At 32.6% G+C, this 16,333-nt stretch overlaps 1 protein-coding gene across 8 annotated transcripts in view; it reads right to left on the bottom strand.

Moving 5' to 3' along the window:
* Positions 1 to 16,333, bottom strand: part of BBS9 (Bardet-Biedl syndrome 9) — a 457,168-nt gene that overhangs the window by 306,234 nt on the left and 134,601 nt on the right. For all 8 annotated transcript variants that reach the window (XM_079152332.1, XM_079152331.1, XM_079152335.1 and 5 more), the window contains 3 exons: positions 13,849 to 13,933; positions 9,412 to 9,595; positions 8,422 to 8,551 (listed from right to left, as the gene is read on the bottom strand). In XM_079152332.1, the coding sequence (XP_079008458.1) occupies positions 8,422 to 8,551; positions 9,412 to 9,595; positions 13,849 to 13,933 (399 nt within the window). The remainder of the gene's footprint in view (positions 1 to 8,421; positions 8,552 to 9,411; positions 9,596 to 13,848; positions 13,934 to 16,333) is intronic.

Here is a 16,333-nt window from a genome sequence, read left to right as displayed (position 1 = left end):
AGGTAACATTCTTAAATGCAGCATCCAAAAGCAAAAGGTAATATTTTTCCTTGTATTTTAACTAATTAATTACTAGAAATTTCTAATTTGCAAACCATAACTTTTCCCTCAAATAAAAATGAAAAAGGAAATAGTTTTCTATAGCATTCTTCTTGTTAAAAATAATAATCTTTTATTTTTCATTTATTCCAAATTATTTGTTTAAATCTAATACTTCTAAACTATTATAGATTTAAATAAAAGAGCCTTGACAGCATCATTAGTTGTCCAAAGACTTGAGTTAAGTTTTAGAATACTTGAGACTTTCTAAAAGATGTTTTAAAACTGATTTCAGGTCCTTTCATTCCTCAGTCCCACACTTTAGAAGTAATATATTTTGTTTCTCAGATGCTTACCACTATGACTTTAAATAAGATACTTCTTGCCAGATAGAATATTGGGTAGCACTAATCTGAATAAGAAGCAATTGTGTTAGAGAAGGGAAATGTAAAGAGTACTTTTAGTAGAAACAAAAAGAGCTGGGACTTCTAGCAGTGTAGTGGACGAAATACTGTGAAGGCCTAGCATAGTCTACTTTTCTACCATATAACACTAACCCACTTATGCTGGGATTATTTGTTTACATGTTTACTTATGAACTGGAGCATATTATTTGATTTCTCTAAGCCCCAGTTTCCTCATCTATAAAATCCAGATGGTTCTAATTATAATAATAGTAACTGTTCCTAAAATAATTAAATTTGTCACTATGTGAAAAGTCAGAATACAGCCTGACTATAAATTAACTATTATCATATGAACTCAAAGAATAGTGTTATGGTGAAATAATATGTTTCTAATTAACCAATAAATATATGTTCATAAAATATCTTCATAACATATACTACATGGTAGATATACAGATATTAAAGTATGCTCACCCTAAAACATGTGAACATTAAAAATAGTTTTTCAATGAAACACAGGGGACATAAGAATAACAAATCTTTCTTTCTATACAAAGCAAAGTTTTTAATCTAGCCAAGGTTTATCAAGATTAAAACAAATTCTAATGAGAACATATTTCATTGTTACATTAATCTAAATTAGATGAATTAATCTTCAATAATGGCATGTTGTCATCTGCTACTTAAAACAAAACACTTTAAACTTTGAATTTGTAAACTTTTCCTCTATGGTTTTAAATATTATACACTCACAACAAATAATGTGGGTATCTGCCATTTTTTGCTCATCAATAAAGTATGTCATAACTTTTAATTTGATACATTTTAATAGTAAATTGCATTTTAGTAAACAAAAAACAGCAGGTTTTCTCTATGTAAAGGCAGGATAACAAAGTTGAGCACAGTGGTACACACCTGTAATCCCAGCAATTTAGAAAGCTGAGGCAGGAGGATCATAAATTCAAGGCCAGCTTCCAGCAACTTAGCGCAGCCTCAGCAACTTAGTGAGACCCTAAGGAACCTGCCAAAACCGTGTCTCAAAATAAAGAACAAAAAGGAATGGGGATGTAGCTCAGTGGTAAAGTGCTCCTGGTTTAATCCCTACTACTAAAAGAGAGAAGAGAGGGAAAAGGAGAGGGAGAAGGAGAGTGGGAGGGAGGGAGAGAGACCACTGAGCATAGTTCTCCATTTCAGAATATGTGGGAGTCATCCTATCTGTTTACAGAGTCTATGGATCCAGAGGTCAGATAATTGAGTTTAAAGCCTTATTTTACAAGGTGAGATTTCATTTACTTATACAAGTTTCAAGTTAAAGTTACAAAGAGGCCTTAAATGATAGGACTGACTGTATATTTTATTTTTCAACACTATTTTTAGTAATTTTGATAAATATTCTATTTTTTTGAAATATAAAAATGCACCATGATTTTCCCACATCTTTTTTTTTTTTTTTTTTAGAAAATGTAAAGAATTAACGAAGGCTTCTAAACTATTAAACCTGCCATGTTAAACATTTAAAAACTTTTGAATAAGCTACCAATGTAGTTTCTGTTTCTTTTCTTTTGACAGAATCTATGTTGCCCACTTTGGGGACCCTCCTGCACAACATCCTGAGTAATTGGAACTCTAAGTGTGTGCCACCACATCTTCACACCTGGCTCCAATGTAGCTCTTTGTTGTTGTTCTAACTGAAAAATGTAGCCCTCTATTTAACTTCTAATGATGCAGTGCATCATTATGCAGTGCATAGCAGGCAATAAATACTGTTATATTTTCCCACATTTCCTTTCAGATAATGATTCTAATTTTAAGTCATCCAACATTAGCCTATTCAGTAACATATATACATTACACTCCATAACATTATTTACATACTTTTTTATTATGTCAACAACTCAGATTTCTGAAATATAGGCCATATGCCAGATAAAAGAATAAAGAACCTAAGCCTATCCAAAGTTCAAAGTTCAAGGCCAGTCTTGAAAAGCTTTGCAAAGACCTTAGCAATATGTAAACCTAAGTTTACCAAAAAATCATTTTTTCCTTTTTATGTTCTTTAGTAAGCAACTAAGAAAATGTGACCTTTTTCCTCTTGGAAAATAGAGATATATAGGGAGAAAAAGGTAAACTCATTTTGTCTTTGAAACCAGGGAGTCAAATTTCAGTTATCAGAAGGGATCACTATTTGAAGTAAGGAGAGAAGATGTAAAATTGCATGTAGTTCCCAGAAAAGATAAAAGCAAAGCCACCAACCTGATCCAAATGATCTCCAGGACCAAAGGGCCAACAAGGTGTGTGCTCAGTGAAAGGCAAGACCTTTTGTAGTTAATGAAGAGCAAAACACTTTTCCTGCTGACCACCACTCTATTAACAACTGACTCACCCCTGTTATGGGTTAGTGAATCAACAACCCAAAACATGAGAGCATTTTTCCTACTAGTATGAATTATTTTCTCTGAGACCAAGAGTTTCAATTTAAGAGACATTCACAGCCTCAATGACAGTATAACTAAAGAAATTTTTCCTGTGAAATACATGGTAATAAGTAGAGTTCTATTATTAAAACAATTTATAAAACAAAATCATAAGCACAAATAGCATTCTAAATACAACTCCTTATTTTTAGTTGTACAGTGTTTCTAAAATCTTTGATAGGAAAATTAAACAGATTTACTATGGAATATAACAAAATCAAATAATCTGGAACTGGAATTACTATTATACACCTCATGAGAATAAAAGATGTGGTATTTTACATTAGTGCATAAAAAAATGATAGTGAAAACACAAGTTCAAGTAGAAGATTTCTAACTTTCATGAGAATTTTCTGAGAATTACAACCCCAACTGACAAATAACAGCAAAGATGGGAACTTAGTTTATTTATATAATTTATATAATTACCACAAGTCTTTTCAACGTAAGTAAAAGTATTAAAGTAGTCATACAACAGCTTATGAAAAGTAGCTCACTAAATGATAGACCATATGACAACGATGGCTTAGACTTGTAACTGTAGGGACAATACAAACCCAACTGTTGTGCTTCTCCAGTACAATCAATCAATATAAAATCTAGAGGTCATTTCATTAAGGACCTTTGATCTCACACAACAGAAATAGATGCATGAAAGTAATGATGAACCTCCAAACTAATGCAACTCATATTACCCAAAAAAATTCTTCAATGGGATTGATAGAAATAATTCATCCATATCACGGTTACTAAGGTAATAACAAGAGGAAGAAAAGAACACTAAATATCACATAATTCTGTTCTTTTGTCCTCCACTACTGATTGTGTTAAGTAAATGGTATCATGCTGCATTAGCAGGCCCACCAAGCCCTAATGAAACCCTTACTTCTGGTGGGGGCCCATAAAAGTCAAGGGTTTTCTTCCCTAATACTTCTGATCATAAACCCAAATTATAAAATCTTATGCTGCTTAAGGCACAAAGTAGGTTTCTTAAAAACTGATTAATCATTACTAATACAGAAAATAAGGTATTTTTTACCTCCTAAATAGATCAAAAAGGCAAAACAAAAAAAATACAAGAAAATTAACAAGAAAGCAAACAAAGGGGGAAGGAGCTCGATTTCTTAGGAAAAACATAATGGTGGAAACAATGAAATTCAGTAAGCTTAAACAGAGTAAAATGAGCTAAATTAAACTTAATTTAATTAGAATGTCAAAAGTATCAGTTACAACCAAAAACACAATTTCTAGAAAAATCGCCAAAAGAATGCAAATGCAACATTATGACCGGCAAGAGCAAAAGCAAAAAAATAATCATGTTACTGTCAAAACCCACTATGTCAGTTTTCATGGAACTGAAAATTCCTTTTTATACTAGAATTTGGCTATAAAGAACACTGTGCAAAAAGACCAAACATGAACTGGACAGGGAGGACAGTGGATATTCAATAACTAAAGATTGCAGTATTTGCTGTGAAAAAACCAAGAATTCAGCAACCATTTGAGAAATTTATTTTCCTAAAAATTTTTACGTTCTATTTTTTAATTTTTAAAAAAATCACTTCATTTTTGGCTTGAAGAGAAATTAATTTTGGAAAATAACAGGTAAATTAAACAGATTTACTATGGAGTGAAATTCAGTATTACTCCAGTCTAAATTCTCAACTAGATTCATCTCTGCAATTTAAGAATATGATCCTAAGAGTCTTCTGAAATGTATAAAACAATATGACAACAGCCTTCGGAGCAATCCCTCCAATAGTTAACGAAAATAGTCATGAAGGAACAGAGAACAAAGTCACAGGCATAAAAATCACTAAAAAGAGAGAGGGATAATGGCAGGAGGAAAAAGGAAAAACAATCCCACAAATTATAAATTCAAAACTTAAAAGGAATTTAGACTAATTACCAAGTAAATGAAGCCAAAAATCCAACTGTCCCTCATACCACACTCCAGCTTCATTTCACCTTAACAAAGGTAGGAAGTTGTTTCATTCTTCCTCCCTAATCTCGACCCTGCCCTAATCTGATTCAGAAACACAGGTTCTATATAAACCAGAAAATTGCGTGCATCTGTTAATAAACCCCATAAATGAAGCAACCTATTTTATCCCAACTCACCTGAACATTTCCCACCTCCACAGCTGTTCAGGAAAAAAGTAAGATCACTTGGAATTTTAAAATGCTCTCCTAATCAATGTGATTTTTAAAGAAATAACATTCTTCCCTCTATGTGTCTCAGTTTTTGTCCTATTTTAAAAAAGGGTTTTCAATTAAAAGATGTTTCTAGCCACTCCATCCCCCTAACGTATGAACACAAACCACAAAGGCCGTTAAATATTTACCAAGCTCTGTTGAGCTTTATGATTTTCAGTATGACATGCAAAGGTAGAAAATGAGTGCATGATCTAGTTGGAGAGTTAGGAAAATCAAATTCAGTCACCACAAAATTATAAATGTGACAGAAATTCAGAGGAGACCATGGCAAGGAGGGAAGACTTACTTTTATGACTTGAACTGAGACTCTTAAGAAGAAATTCGAAAAGCCAGAGAACAAATGGAAAAACACTCTAGTCAAAAATACTGCATCAATGAAAGCTAAGAGATAAAATGTGAAACACTAAAGTTAAAATAAGCAACTATTAAAAAAATAAATAAGTGACTATTGTGGGCATAGCCTGCAAAGAAAAACACCAAAGTACCAGACCAAATTGTTTATTCTACAAAATGAGCTGCAGTAAGATTTTAAAGCACTATGGCTATAGGCTGCCAGCTAAAGTTTGGAAAGATTCTCATCACTTTGAACTTTTACTCAAATGAACTTCCACTGTTAGATATATTTGATATCACTAGAGAGAATAATGTAACCTATAAATAATGATCTTTATTTGCAGTTTGGGAAACTGACCACAGCAGAGGTAAGATGCTCAGCCAGAATTCCATACCTACTTCATGCAATAAGAATCAGTAATAGCTAAGAATTTAAAGAGCATTATCACATTAAGGTTCTCCTGACTCTGTTACCCATATACTAATTTTACATTTCTGTAGTCTAATCCACGAAAAAAAATTAAAATTAAAGGATACTATCTAATCAAGAACAAAGCTTAACTGTAAAATAAGAAGGAAACACAGACTGATTTAGAATTAGCATATAATAAACAAGGTAGAAAGGACTAGGGTTGCCAAGTAGGTGGGAGTAGGAGGAAATAAAGCATCTTAGTTTCTGAGTAAAATGCTGTTATTAAGTATAACTGCATCAACTTGATCCAAAGCCAATATTCCTTATTCATTGAAAAAAATTAAAATAGCAGCAATTTCCTTTATAAATAAACACTTTCAGCCAAGAAAGCTTCCACCAAAAAGGCTTAATCCCAAAGGTAATAAAAAGCAGGAGGGAAGTTATTTCAGTGCTTCTAATTTCAAATAACTTCTAAATATAAACATGTTATAGTTAAGTAATAATTACTTCTAAAATTCCAACAAAAAAGTTTCCATAAATTTTTTTCAAAACTAGTCTAATCTTATCCTTTTAAAGTATATTAAAAATTATCATACATAACTTTCCTGTGTTCATATATGAATACACCATCAGGGTAACTCAACATCATGTACACCACAAAAATTGGAAGTTGTACTCCATGTATATATGATTATGTCAAAATACATTCTACTGTCATGTATAACTAAAAAGAATAATTAAAAAATAAAAGCCAAAAAATAATAAAGTATACTAAAAATAAGATGAATCTTCAATTGAATAATTAGAATTTATTATTCCATATTATGTTATATTATATATTAATATTTATTATATACTAACAATTAACATATAATGTGTTGATTATGTCAATTACCTTACAAATACAGGTGCCTAAAATACTATGTGGCATGCTACAGTTGAATATAAACAACATAATACACACTATATAGAAATTTAATTTCTTACTTACAATAACTTGCTATTAGTGTACTCTTTATTTGTAAATTACAAGTGAACCAGAAACTATACATTTATGACACGTATCTGCTAAGTCATATCTCTATACTTCCCTAGGTAAGGTGAAAGGTGGCTCTTGAAAGTCCTGCACATAATATATATGTAAAATAACTATTTCAACTAAATGTTCTCAATGAAGTATTTCTTGCCATCACTCTTCCATGCCCAAAATATACCTCCAAACCACAATGACTTTTAAGTTTTTAAAGATTTTGGCTCCTAAAGAGCATGGAGATTATAAGCCAAGATGGGCCACAGACCCACCAGTGTGGATCTGTCTTCTTGCACCTGAGCTGTCATTTGTGAGGCCAAAGAGAACAGTTCTTGGATGAATATATGGACTGCTGTAAGAATTACTCTCCCAGAAGAGAAATACCTGATGTTGCCCTGCTGGCAAGATGTTTTTCCTGTTCTAAATCCTTCTAAGTAAATCTAATACAAAATGTCTGTTGAGTCTGTTTAGTTAAACTTAAAAAGACCATCTGGTGGATATTGTAAAAGCCAATTTCAAATTTTTAAATTATTCCTCAGATACAGAAAAACCATTATTCCTGTTAAGTACACAGCAATTATAACTTTAAGATAGTCCTTACTCATAAACATAAGGAAACAACTTCTTTTTAAAATATTTGATGTTTTCAAAACACTGTTATTATTTTCCAATATGCAGGCTTTAGGATAAGCATTAACACAAACATGAATACCCCCTCACTGAGTTTCAACAGTAATATTACAAAGCCAACCCTTTATGTGAGGGGATAACTCATCCTGATCAGATACTATATGCATCACTGAAGAATTCTACATATGGTTTTTGAAATGCGCAATAAAATTCTCTAAATAAGCAGAAGTGAGTACCAGCAATCTATGAAGCTTTAGACAAGGTTGTGTCTTGTCACAAGATCAGAAGATCCTTCTTAGGATCTTGCCTTTTATACTAATGACCTTGAAAAATTACTCACTGAAAAACAACGTTTTACTTCTCTCATTTCTGATAAATTTTGTAACTTTGATGTTAAGATGGATTTTGTTTTTCATTTTTAAATGCAAAACAGTATACTGTATTTTTTAAAATCTAAACTGCTTAATCACATGACATTAGCAGTTATGTATAATTTAACATAATAAAATTCAGGCTCATGAACACTGTCAGTAAATGATTCCTAAATGATACACATTCAGTACTATAAAAAGAAATCCTTTATTTTAAAGGAAATAAATTTTAAAGAAAATAATCTATCAGGCAAACCATTTTCTTGGTATCTCAACAGCTTTCTTTAATTTATGAGGGACTTTTTTTTAGAAATTCTAAATGAGAATAATGGTGCTAATTAAGTTTTTTTCATTCTTTTTCAATAAAAGTTAAATTTTAAATTATTTCGATTACTGACATTCACACTACAATGTCACTTGTCATTTTTTCATGAAATCATTTCCCATTATTTCATATAATTTCTATGGAATTTCTTAAAATTTAATAAAATTATGTTAAATCACTTACTGAAAACAGCCCACTCTTACTGCCACAGGAACATGCGGAAGTTGAGTGGCCCACTTCAGTGTCACATCCTGATAAACATGCAACATATTTTTATGGTTTCCAATCAAAGTATTTACTGTTCCTTCAGAAACTGCAGGTTGAAGATACATAAAGAGAATACTAAGAAAACAGTCATTTGAAACACTATATTATATTTCTTTCAGAGAATTTAAGACACATTAATTCTAATAGCTTGATTTTAGTGAATAATAGTTTTAAATAATAAAAAATATTATTTTTCAACTTCAAGGTACCAATATAAAAAAAAGTCAATTTACAGACTTGGAAACTATAGATAATGACCAACATGTTTACATTTCATCTAAAAAGTATGAATTTTCCAGGCACAGTGGCACTTGCCTGTAATCCCAGCAGCTGGGGAGGTTGAGGCAGGAGGTTCACAACTTTAAAGCCAGCTTCAGCAAGTTAGCAAGGCTTTGAGCAACTTAGCAAGACCTTGTCTCAAAATTTAAAAATAAACAAATAAATTTTTTAAAAGGAATAGGGATGTGTCTCAGTGGTTAAGCAACCCTGATTCAATCCCTGGCACAAAAATAAGTAAATTAAATGAATTTCATTAACTTTTAACACATTTAGGCTAAGGATTTACTGGGTATTCACTATGGATAGGTCATTCTATTATACGTTACTACTGTTTATAAAACAGCCCAATGTTCTCTTGGAAGCAACTTTAAGAGTGACATTATGGAAAGCACTAATGTATGCTAGAGGCCAATTCTATAAGTCATTTTGTACAACATAAAATGACTGACAAAACCAAATGTGTGTTTTATATCAAACTTCTTTTCAAACTTTGAAAGTTAAAATTTCCACTACATGTTCAGTACAGAACTATTTTCCGAGATGTTTAAAATATGAGTGTGGCTTTTTCTGATATATACAACATAACCTTTGCATATGGAAAAGATAAAAGAAAATCTTTCTACACACCTGAGCAATATGGGAGAAAACAACTTGGGCTACAATCAAGCTTCTTCATGAATCGAATTTGTCCATTTTCCTTAAGACAAAAAAAGTTTCTCTCACCCAGAACAAAAACAGAAGATGTTGACTGATTGAAAGAGACAATACATATATCAAGGGCTTGCTCGCCAATATTTAGAGCCCAATCCACCTGCAAAGCAAAACACACAATCAGGTTAGTTGCTAAAAACAGAACTTTTCAGTCATTTTCATATCAATACAAACTAAGAAACTGCTTTACATCAAAGCAGAATATAAAGACAGGCTAATCTTCATTTATTTCAGGGGTTTGTTTTTTATCACCAGATTTTGGTACTTTATAGACTCTAGTAGGTTTTTTAAAATATTCTCTTAGCTGTATGGGGACACAATACCATTTTCTAAATTTATTTATGTTTATGTGGTGCTAAAGACTGAACCCAGTGCCTCACAAGTGCCAGGCAAGCACTCAACCCCAGGCCTCTAGCAGGTTTTGCACCATCTCTTACCAGATATTACCTATTTGGTGGCTCAAAAATACTCATTAAAAAGCTATCTTCTTCCCTGAAAAACTTCTATAAGAAAGCTATTGTGCCCTGTTGGAACTGAAACACTGTTCATTTGTCTATATGCTGCTAACCAAACCAAGTCACATGGCCAGGCCCAAAGACCAAGGACAGGGAAGTATACTCTGTTCATGATCAGACCATGGCCAGGATGTGAACTTGGGAGCAGGAAAGGGGGAATAGGACAGTTAGGGTCTAAAACACATACTTCACTTAAAGATATTAATTGTCCAAGATGTCAGAACCTGGAATTCAAAACCTAAATCTATTGGATCCAATGTCCATGTTATTTTAATAAACATTTTTGTGCTTTGTTTTAATTCTAATAGAGTAGAATAAATTATTCTTTATTACTCAAAAAAGAAAGAACGCTAGCTATTGTGCTATCACTGGGGGAGGAAGGGATGAGAAAAGGTTAATAAAAGGTTAATAAGTGGGTATTAAGTTACAGTTCGATAGAAATAAGAAGTTCTGCTGTACTAGTGCACAGTAGGGTGATACAGATTCCCATAATGCACTGTATATTTCAAAAGGCTAGAAAAAAAGGATTTTAAAAGTTATCATCACATACAAATGATAAATGTTTGAGGATACGTATGTTTTAACCTTATTTAAACATTACTCAGTGTATACCTGCATTGAAAATCATGTGGTATCCCAAAAATATGCATAATTTTTGTTTTTATATATCAGTTTAAATCAATTTAATTTTTTTAAAAAACCATGGTGTTTACTTTGCAAATCAAGAATGATCCATAAAACATACAATTGTTATTGTTATTGTTTTAAATTTAGTAGTTTGCTATAACTATAACTTCAACATTTAACAGTATGCAGATATATAAAGAGCAGTCACCAAGCTATTACAGTAGTGTAGATAGGATCCTCTGCACGCAGGAACTACTCTAGAGTATTTCAGCAACACGTCAATGTTCAATAAATGCTTCCTAAAATAATGAAGGAATGAATGTACAATGAACATATAAAAGATTTTTAGAATTCATCTTCCAAGTAATTAATATCTCTAAATCAAGAAGATGCAAAAGAGCAATGACATACCATTTTGAAAAACATTGGCTGGCATATATCACCTATGGGAAGGACAGTGAGATGGCTTTACACACACAAAAAAAATCTGAACAGAGGAACTAAAACTGCCCTCAAAGTTAGCTATAATCAACAGACAATGAATCAAAAAAAAAAAAAAGAAAGAAATGAAAAGTCACATAAAAGATGCATATGGATTTCTGGCTATCAAGACATGACCAGGTATTAATCTACCTACATTAGGCATTAAAATATACGAAGCAGATATGAAATCCAAATGGGACTTGTCAGAAGGACAAATATTGCCAGTGTGTATAGAAGAACAATCAATAGAACGGAGATGGCAAAGTGAACATAGGTAGATGAATCAGGCTATCTTAAGGTAAATTAAAATTGAACACAAAGATATCATTACTATTTGGTTCAAGTACAGCTTACCTTTATGTAAATTCCACTGAACATGAGGCAGTCCCACGGCAGTTAAATTTTTCAATACATCTTAATAGGCTAGCATTCTAGCATTTTTTGTCAATGGTTATAACTCGGGCAAATATGTGCCTGACTCTGAGATACGATTCATTTAGAATGAACAGGCAAATCAAGTTCCTAAGGCCATAGTTTGAGATATAGCCCACTAAATACTTTAAATTTACCAGGTACTGTCACTTTCTCTAACTTCCCTTTAGGGAAATTCATCACATTCTAAATGAATGAGTCTCTTAAAATATAGAAATTTACTAAGGATGGTAATAAAAGTGTTTCTTCCACTTCCAACCAAGATGGAAGAATTTACCATCCCACCTGAAACAACCACAAAAGAGAAAATATGTGAAACAACTGTCTGCAAAGCATCAGACAGGAAAAGACAGTGATCCCTTAAAGAGAAAATATATGCAGTAAGTAGTACAACAGCTCCAGCTTTGAGGGAGTTTTCAGGCTAGTGCACAGGGAAAGGAAACCGAGGAAGAGACTCTCAGACTCCCTGAATTTTGGATATGGACACTCAGTCCAGAAAACCCAAGACAGTTAGGAGTTCACAAGACAGCATACCGAAGAAAAGAAAGTCATGTAGAGACAGAATTCTGAAGAGTGGTAGAGTCCCCCTCAAATATTCAACTGAGTACTTATCAGTACATTCATGCAAGGAAACTACCCAAGGTCAAGGAAAAAGCCACCTGAAAGGACTAGATGTAACAGTAAGCAGCATTCACATAGAGAATTAAACACTGCCTATGCCTTCCAGCCAGGCTGGAAACCTTATAATTCTGAGGAAATTCAGTAGAGTGCTCAGAAGGATCTTGCCTAAGGAAGGGGAAATAAGTAGCCCTAGAATAAACACTGTTCTGGTCACACCTAATAAGTCTTAAAAACAACACTCAAAAAGATCAAACTGTTTTCAAGTAACTTAACTGTACCCCAGGGCTAAGCTCAAGAACAGTTTTAATAATATAAAAATATTTAGTACCCACCAAGGTAAAATCTACTATATCTGGCATTTTATAAAAAAAATTTCTTTAGTTACCAACCATGAAAAAAAAAAAAAAACATAAAAATGTGATCTACACAGAAGAGATAAATAAATCAACTGAAACTGATCCAAACTTGATACAGGTATTATAATTTTAAAAAAAGACATTAAATCAAGTATTATAACTGTATTCTAGATCTCCAAAGCTATGTAGAGACATAGAAGATATACAAACATACAGTAAAGATGAAAACTATAACAAATGATAATTAATACCACATCAGACATTGTAGGAAAAATGATTACTGTTCCTGGAAATAGCAACAGAAATTCTCCCAGGGGCTAGGGATGTGGCTTACTACTAGAGCGTTTGTCTGACATGCATAAGGCCCTAGGTTAGATCCCTATCACTTGGGGGTGGGGGGGCGTGAGGCTGACATTTAAAAAGAAAAAGAAATTTTCCCAAATTAAATAGCAAGAATAAAGAAAAAAATTTTTTTTAAATTTTAGTTGTTGATAGACCTTCATTTTATCTATTTATATGTGGTGCTGAGAATCAAACCCAGTACCTCATACATGCTAGGCAAGTACTCTACCACTGAGCCACAACCCCAGCCCAAGAATTTTGTTTTTAATGGGATATAGTTCAGTTGTAGAGTGAGACCCTGGGTTTAACCTCTAGCACTGCTAAACAAATAAATAAATAAAATGAAAATCTGCAGCTGTAGAACAACTGCAAGTACCTACCTATATGTGTAATTGGAGTTCCCAATGGAAAGAAGAGAGAGATAACATAGAAACAAATATTTGAAGAATTAATGGCCAAAAAAACAATGAATTCACAGATGGAAGAAGCCCAACAACTCCTAAGTTAGGAAGAGAGGAAGGGAGAAAGGAAAGAGGGAAGACATGCAGGCAGCCATTATAATCTAAGGGCTTAAAATATGTGATAATATGAAAATTACACCCAAAAAAAGGCATTATAAACAGAGGAATATAATGTACATAAATGTGCTCATTAAAGAAGTTTTCTTATTTTTTATTTTAGTAGTTTATAATCACTTCAGTTAAATGTGTCCCCATTGAGACATCTATAATTCTAGTGATACAGCTCCATAATCTGATTTATTATAGCTATGACTAGGCATATGCCTCCATTATTCAAAAGTAGCCAACTAAATTCTTAGGTCATTAATGTAACTGTACATAGAAAAGAGAAATGGTTAAAGTTGTTTTTTTTTTTTTTTTTTAAGTTTTCTTCCCAGGAATTCTTGCTCTTAACAAACATCTGTGATTAGATATGGCATTTCTATAATTTTTTATATATTTTTTAAAAGGCCTTACAACTAGTCTTTTTCCAGAACCAAGTTTTTGCTGTTCAGTCTCCTGCCTTTTATCTGCATCTGTTGCGAAAGCAAGTACTTGGTACCTGTATGAAAGAGATGGAAAAATTATTAGTGAATTTAAATTTTAAAAAGCACAAATTATTTTAAACCTGAAGGGCAATAATCCATAAACATTACAAATGACTCTTTCTTAAGTTTTAAAAACTAAAAAATTTGCAATTGAATTTTTATTGAATTATGTCATAAAATGAGGTTATGCAAAACTGTCACAATAAAGAAATTATAACCAATATTCTAATTATTCAACATTGGGAAAACCACTCTGTCAACTATCAAAGCACTTTCATTAGACCTCTGTGTGACAAACAACATGCAAGAAAGACCTAGCACCAACCCACCAGACAGAAGTTACTATAAATAATGCAAAGGAGTTAGACGTACTAGAAATTATTAATACATAATCTATGGAACCAAGAGGAACTAAATTTACTCCCCAGGTAATCTGTTTACTCACTGTGAGTGAATTTTGGCAAATTAATCACTTTGTGCCTTTGCTTAATGAAATTAATAATCTCTAACTTAAACAGTAGTAAAAAGAACTAAAAATAAGTTATTAAAAAGTATCCAGTACAGTATCTGGTCTAAACACACTGAGTAGTCCTTACCCAAAATGTTTAGGACCAGATATATTTCAGCTTTTGGAGATTTTTGGATTTTGGAATATCTGCACAGACTTTATCAACTGAGCATCCCTACTCCAAAAATTCAAATTTCAAAATGCTTCAAAATCCAAACCTTTTTGAGTATGAAGTCAGCACTCAAAAAGTTTCAGATATTAAAGCATTTCAGATTTTAAATTTTCAGATTAAGGATGCTCAACCTGTATTAGATGTCCAGTTATTGATTATGGATTGACAGACAGATACAGATCTACATATAGAGATCTGTATTACATACCACTCATTTGGTATGTAATAGGTTCCCAGTAATGGTCATTTTGAATATTATGACCTCCTAAAAGTATTTTATAGCTTCTATCTCAATAGTTACTACTAGCCTATACCATTCTTAAAAACAACTTACAAATAGCATTCAATTTAGAAATAATTTAGTCAATCAAATTTAGATTCCTTTAATTCCCATTAATTAATGGTAGAATAGTAATCCTACTCTGAAAGAAGAAACTTCAAGCTAACACTCCTTTCCTTTCTATTGATTCAAAGCTCCTTTGTCATCCCTCCATAGCTAAGAGGAAAACTGAGAATAGATATATTCAGAAACCTCATATTTTCTAAGAGCTTTAGATGTCTGAGAATAAAACCCAGAGACTTGAATGAATATAATGTGAAATATCTAAATAAGCACTGAAATACACAGTGTTATACCAGGGTCACCTACTGCAATAGTTTGGATATGTAACCCCCAAAAGCATGTGTTAAAAGCTTAACCCCCAATGCAACAGTGATGGGAAGGGGGAGCCAAGTGGAAGATGTTTAGATTATGAGGGCTCCACTCTCATAAAGGGAGTAAAGTTCATCATGAAAGGGCTTGAGGCTATAAGATCTATCTCTAGCTCCCTCTTTTGCTTTCTGTTTTGCCCTCCCACCAAGAGGTAATGCACCAAGAATACCCTCTTGACCTTGGACTTCCCTGCTTCCAGAACTATAAGTAATTAATCCTGTTCTTTATAAATCATCCAATCTGGATATTCTGTTATTGTGGCACAAAAAAAGCAGACATCTATAGATTGACTCAACCATCCTATCTTAATCAGAAATAATTCATTTCTAAAAAAGATTTGAGTAGAAGGTAAAATAATTATAAATTAAGGTAGACTTTGCAAATCATAGAAACTGATGAGAAACTTACAATAGCCTATTTTAAAAACAGGTTTATAGTTATTATGAAAGCTCAGTGTTAATGAATTTCATCCATTCCATAAATATATAGAAGAAAACTAATACGGGTATTAACAATGGAAAATACTACTACCTGATCTATACTCAGTAGGAGCTCCCAAACTAGTTGTGGGAATTCATAGTCAACTAAGTATAACTCAAGAGTTCCCTGAGCTAAAAGAAGGTGTGCACATAGTATCAATGGAGTAGGGTGGCAGAAACACGGATTGGGGGTTTAGGAGATATGCTCGCAGTATAGGTTTTAAAGAACAAGTAAAAATTTATCACGCTGGCAAAGAGAAAAAAGCATTACGATGAAGCAAACAGCACATGTAAAAGCATGCAGCAGGGAAAGAAACATGAAAGGCCATGGTAGGAGTTTAAGAGGTGCATAGCAGGGAGAAATGAGTCATGGGAAATGAGACAAAAAAGGTAGGAGGGGAAAGATCCTTGTAAAACCATGCTAAAAAATTTCACAGGCAGCTGCGGCAAATGTTTCTGTACCATCTCAGACTGACCATCAAAATCCCAAAGACTCCAAAAGTACCAAATAATTAGACCTCACATTCCAAGTCTCCAAACAGA

This window comes from Sciurus vulgaris (genome assembly GCF_902686455.1).
Source record: "Sciurus vulgaris genome assembly, chromosome: 8".
Lineage (NCBI taxonomy): Eukaryota > Metazoa > Chordata > Mammalia > Rodentia > Sciuridae > Sciurus > Sciurus vulgaris.
This window is presented reverse-complemented; position numbering and strand designations above follow the sequence as displayed.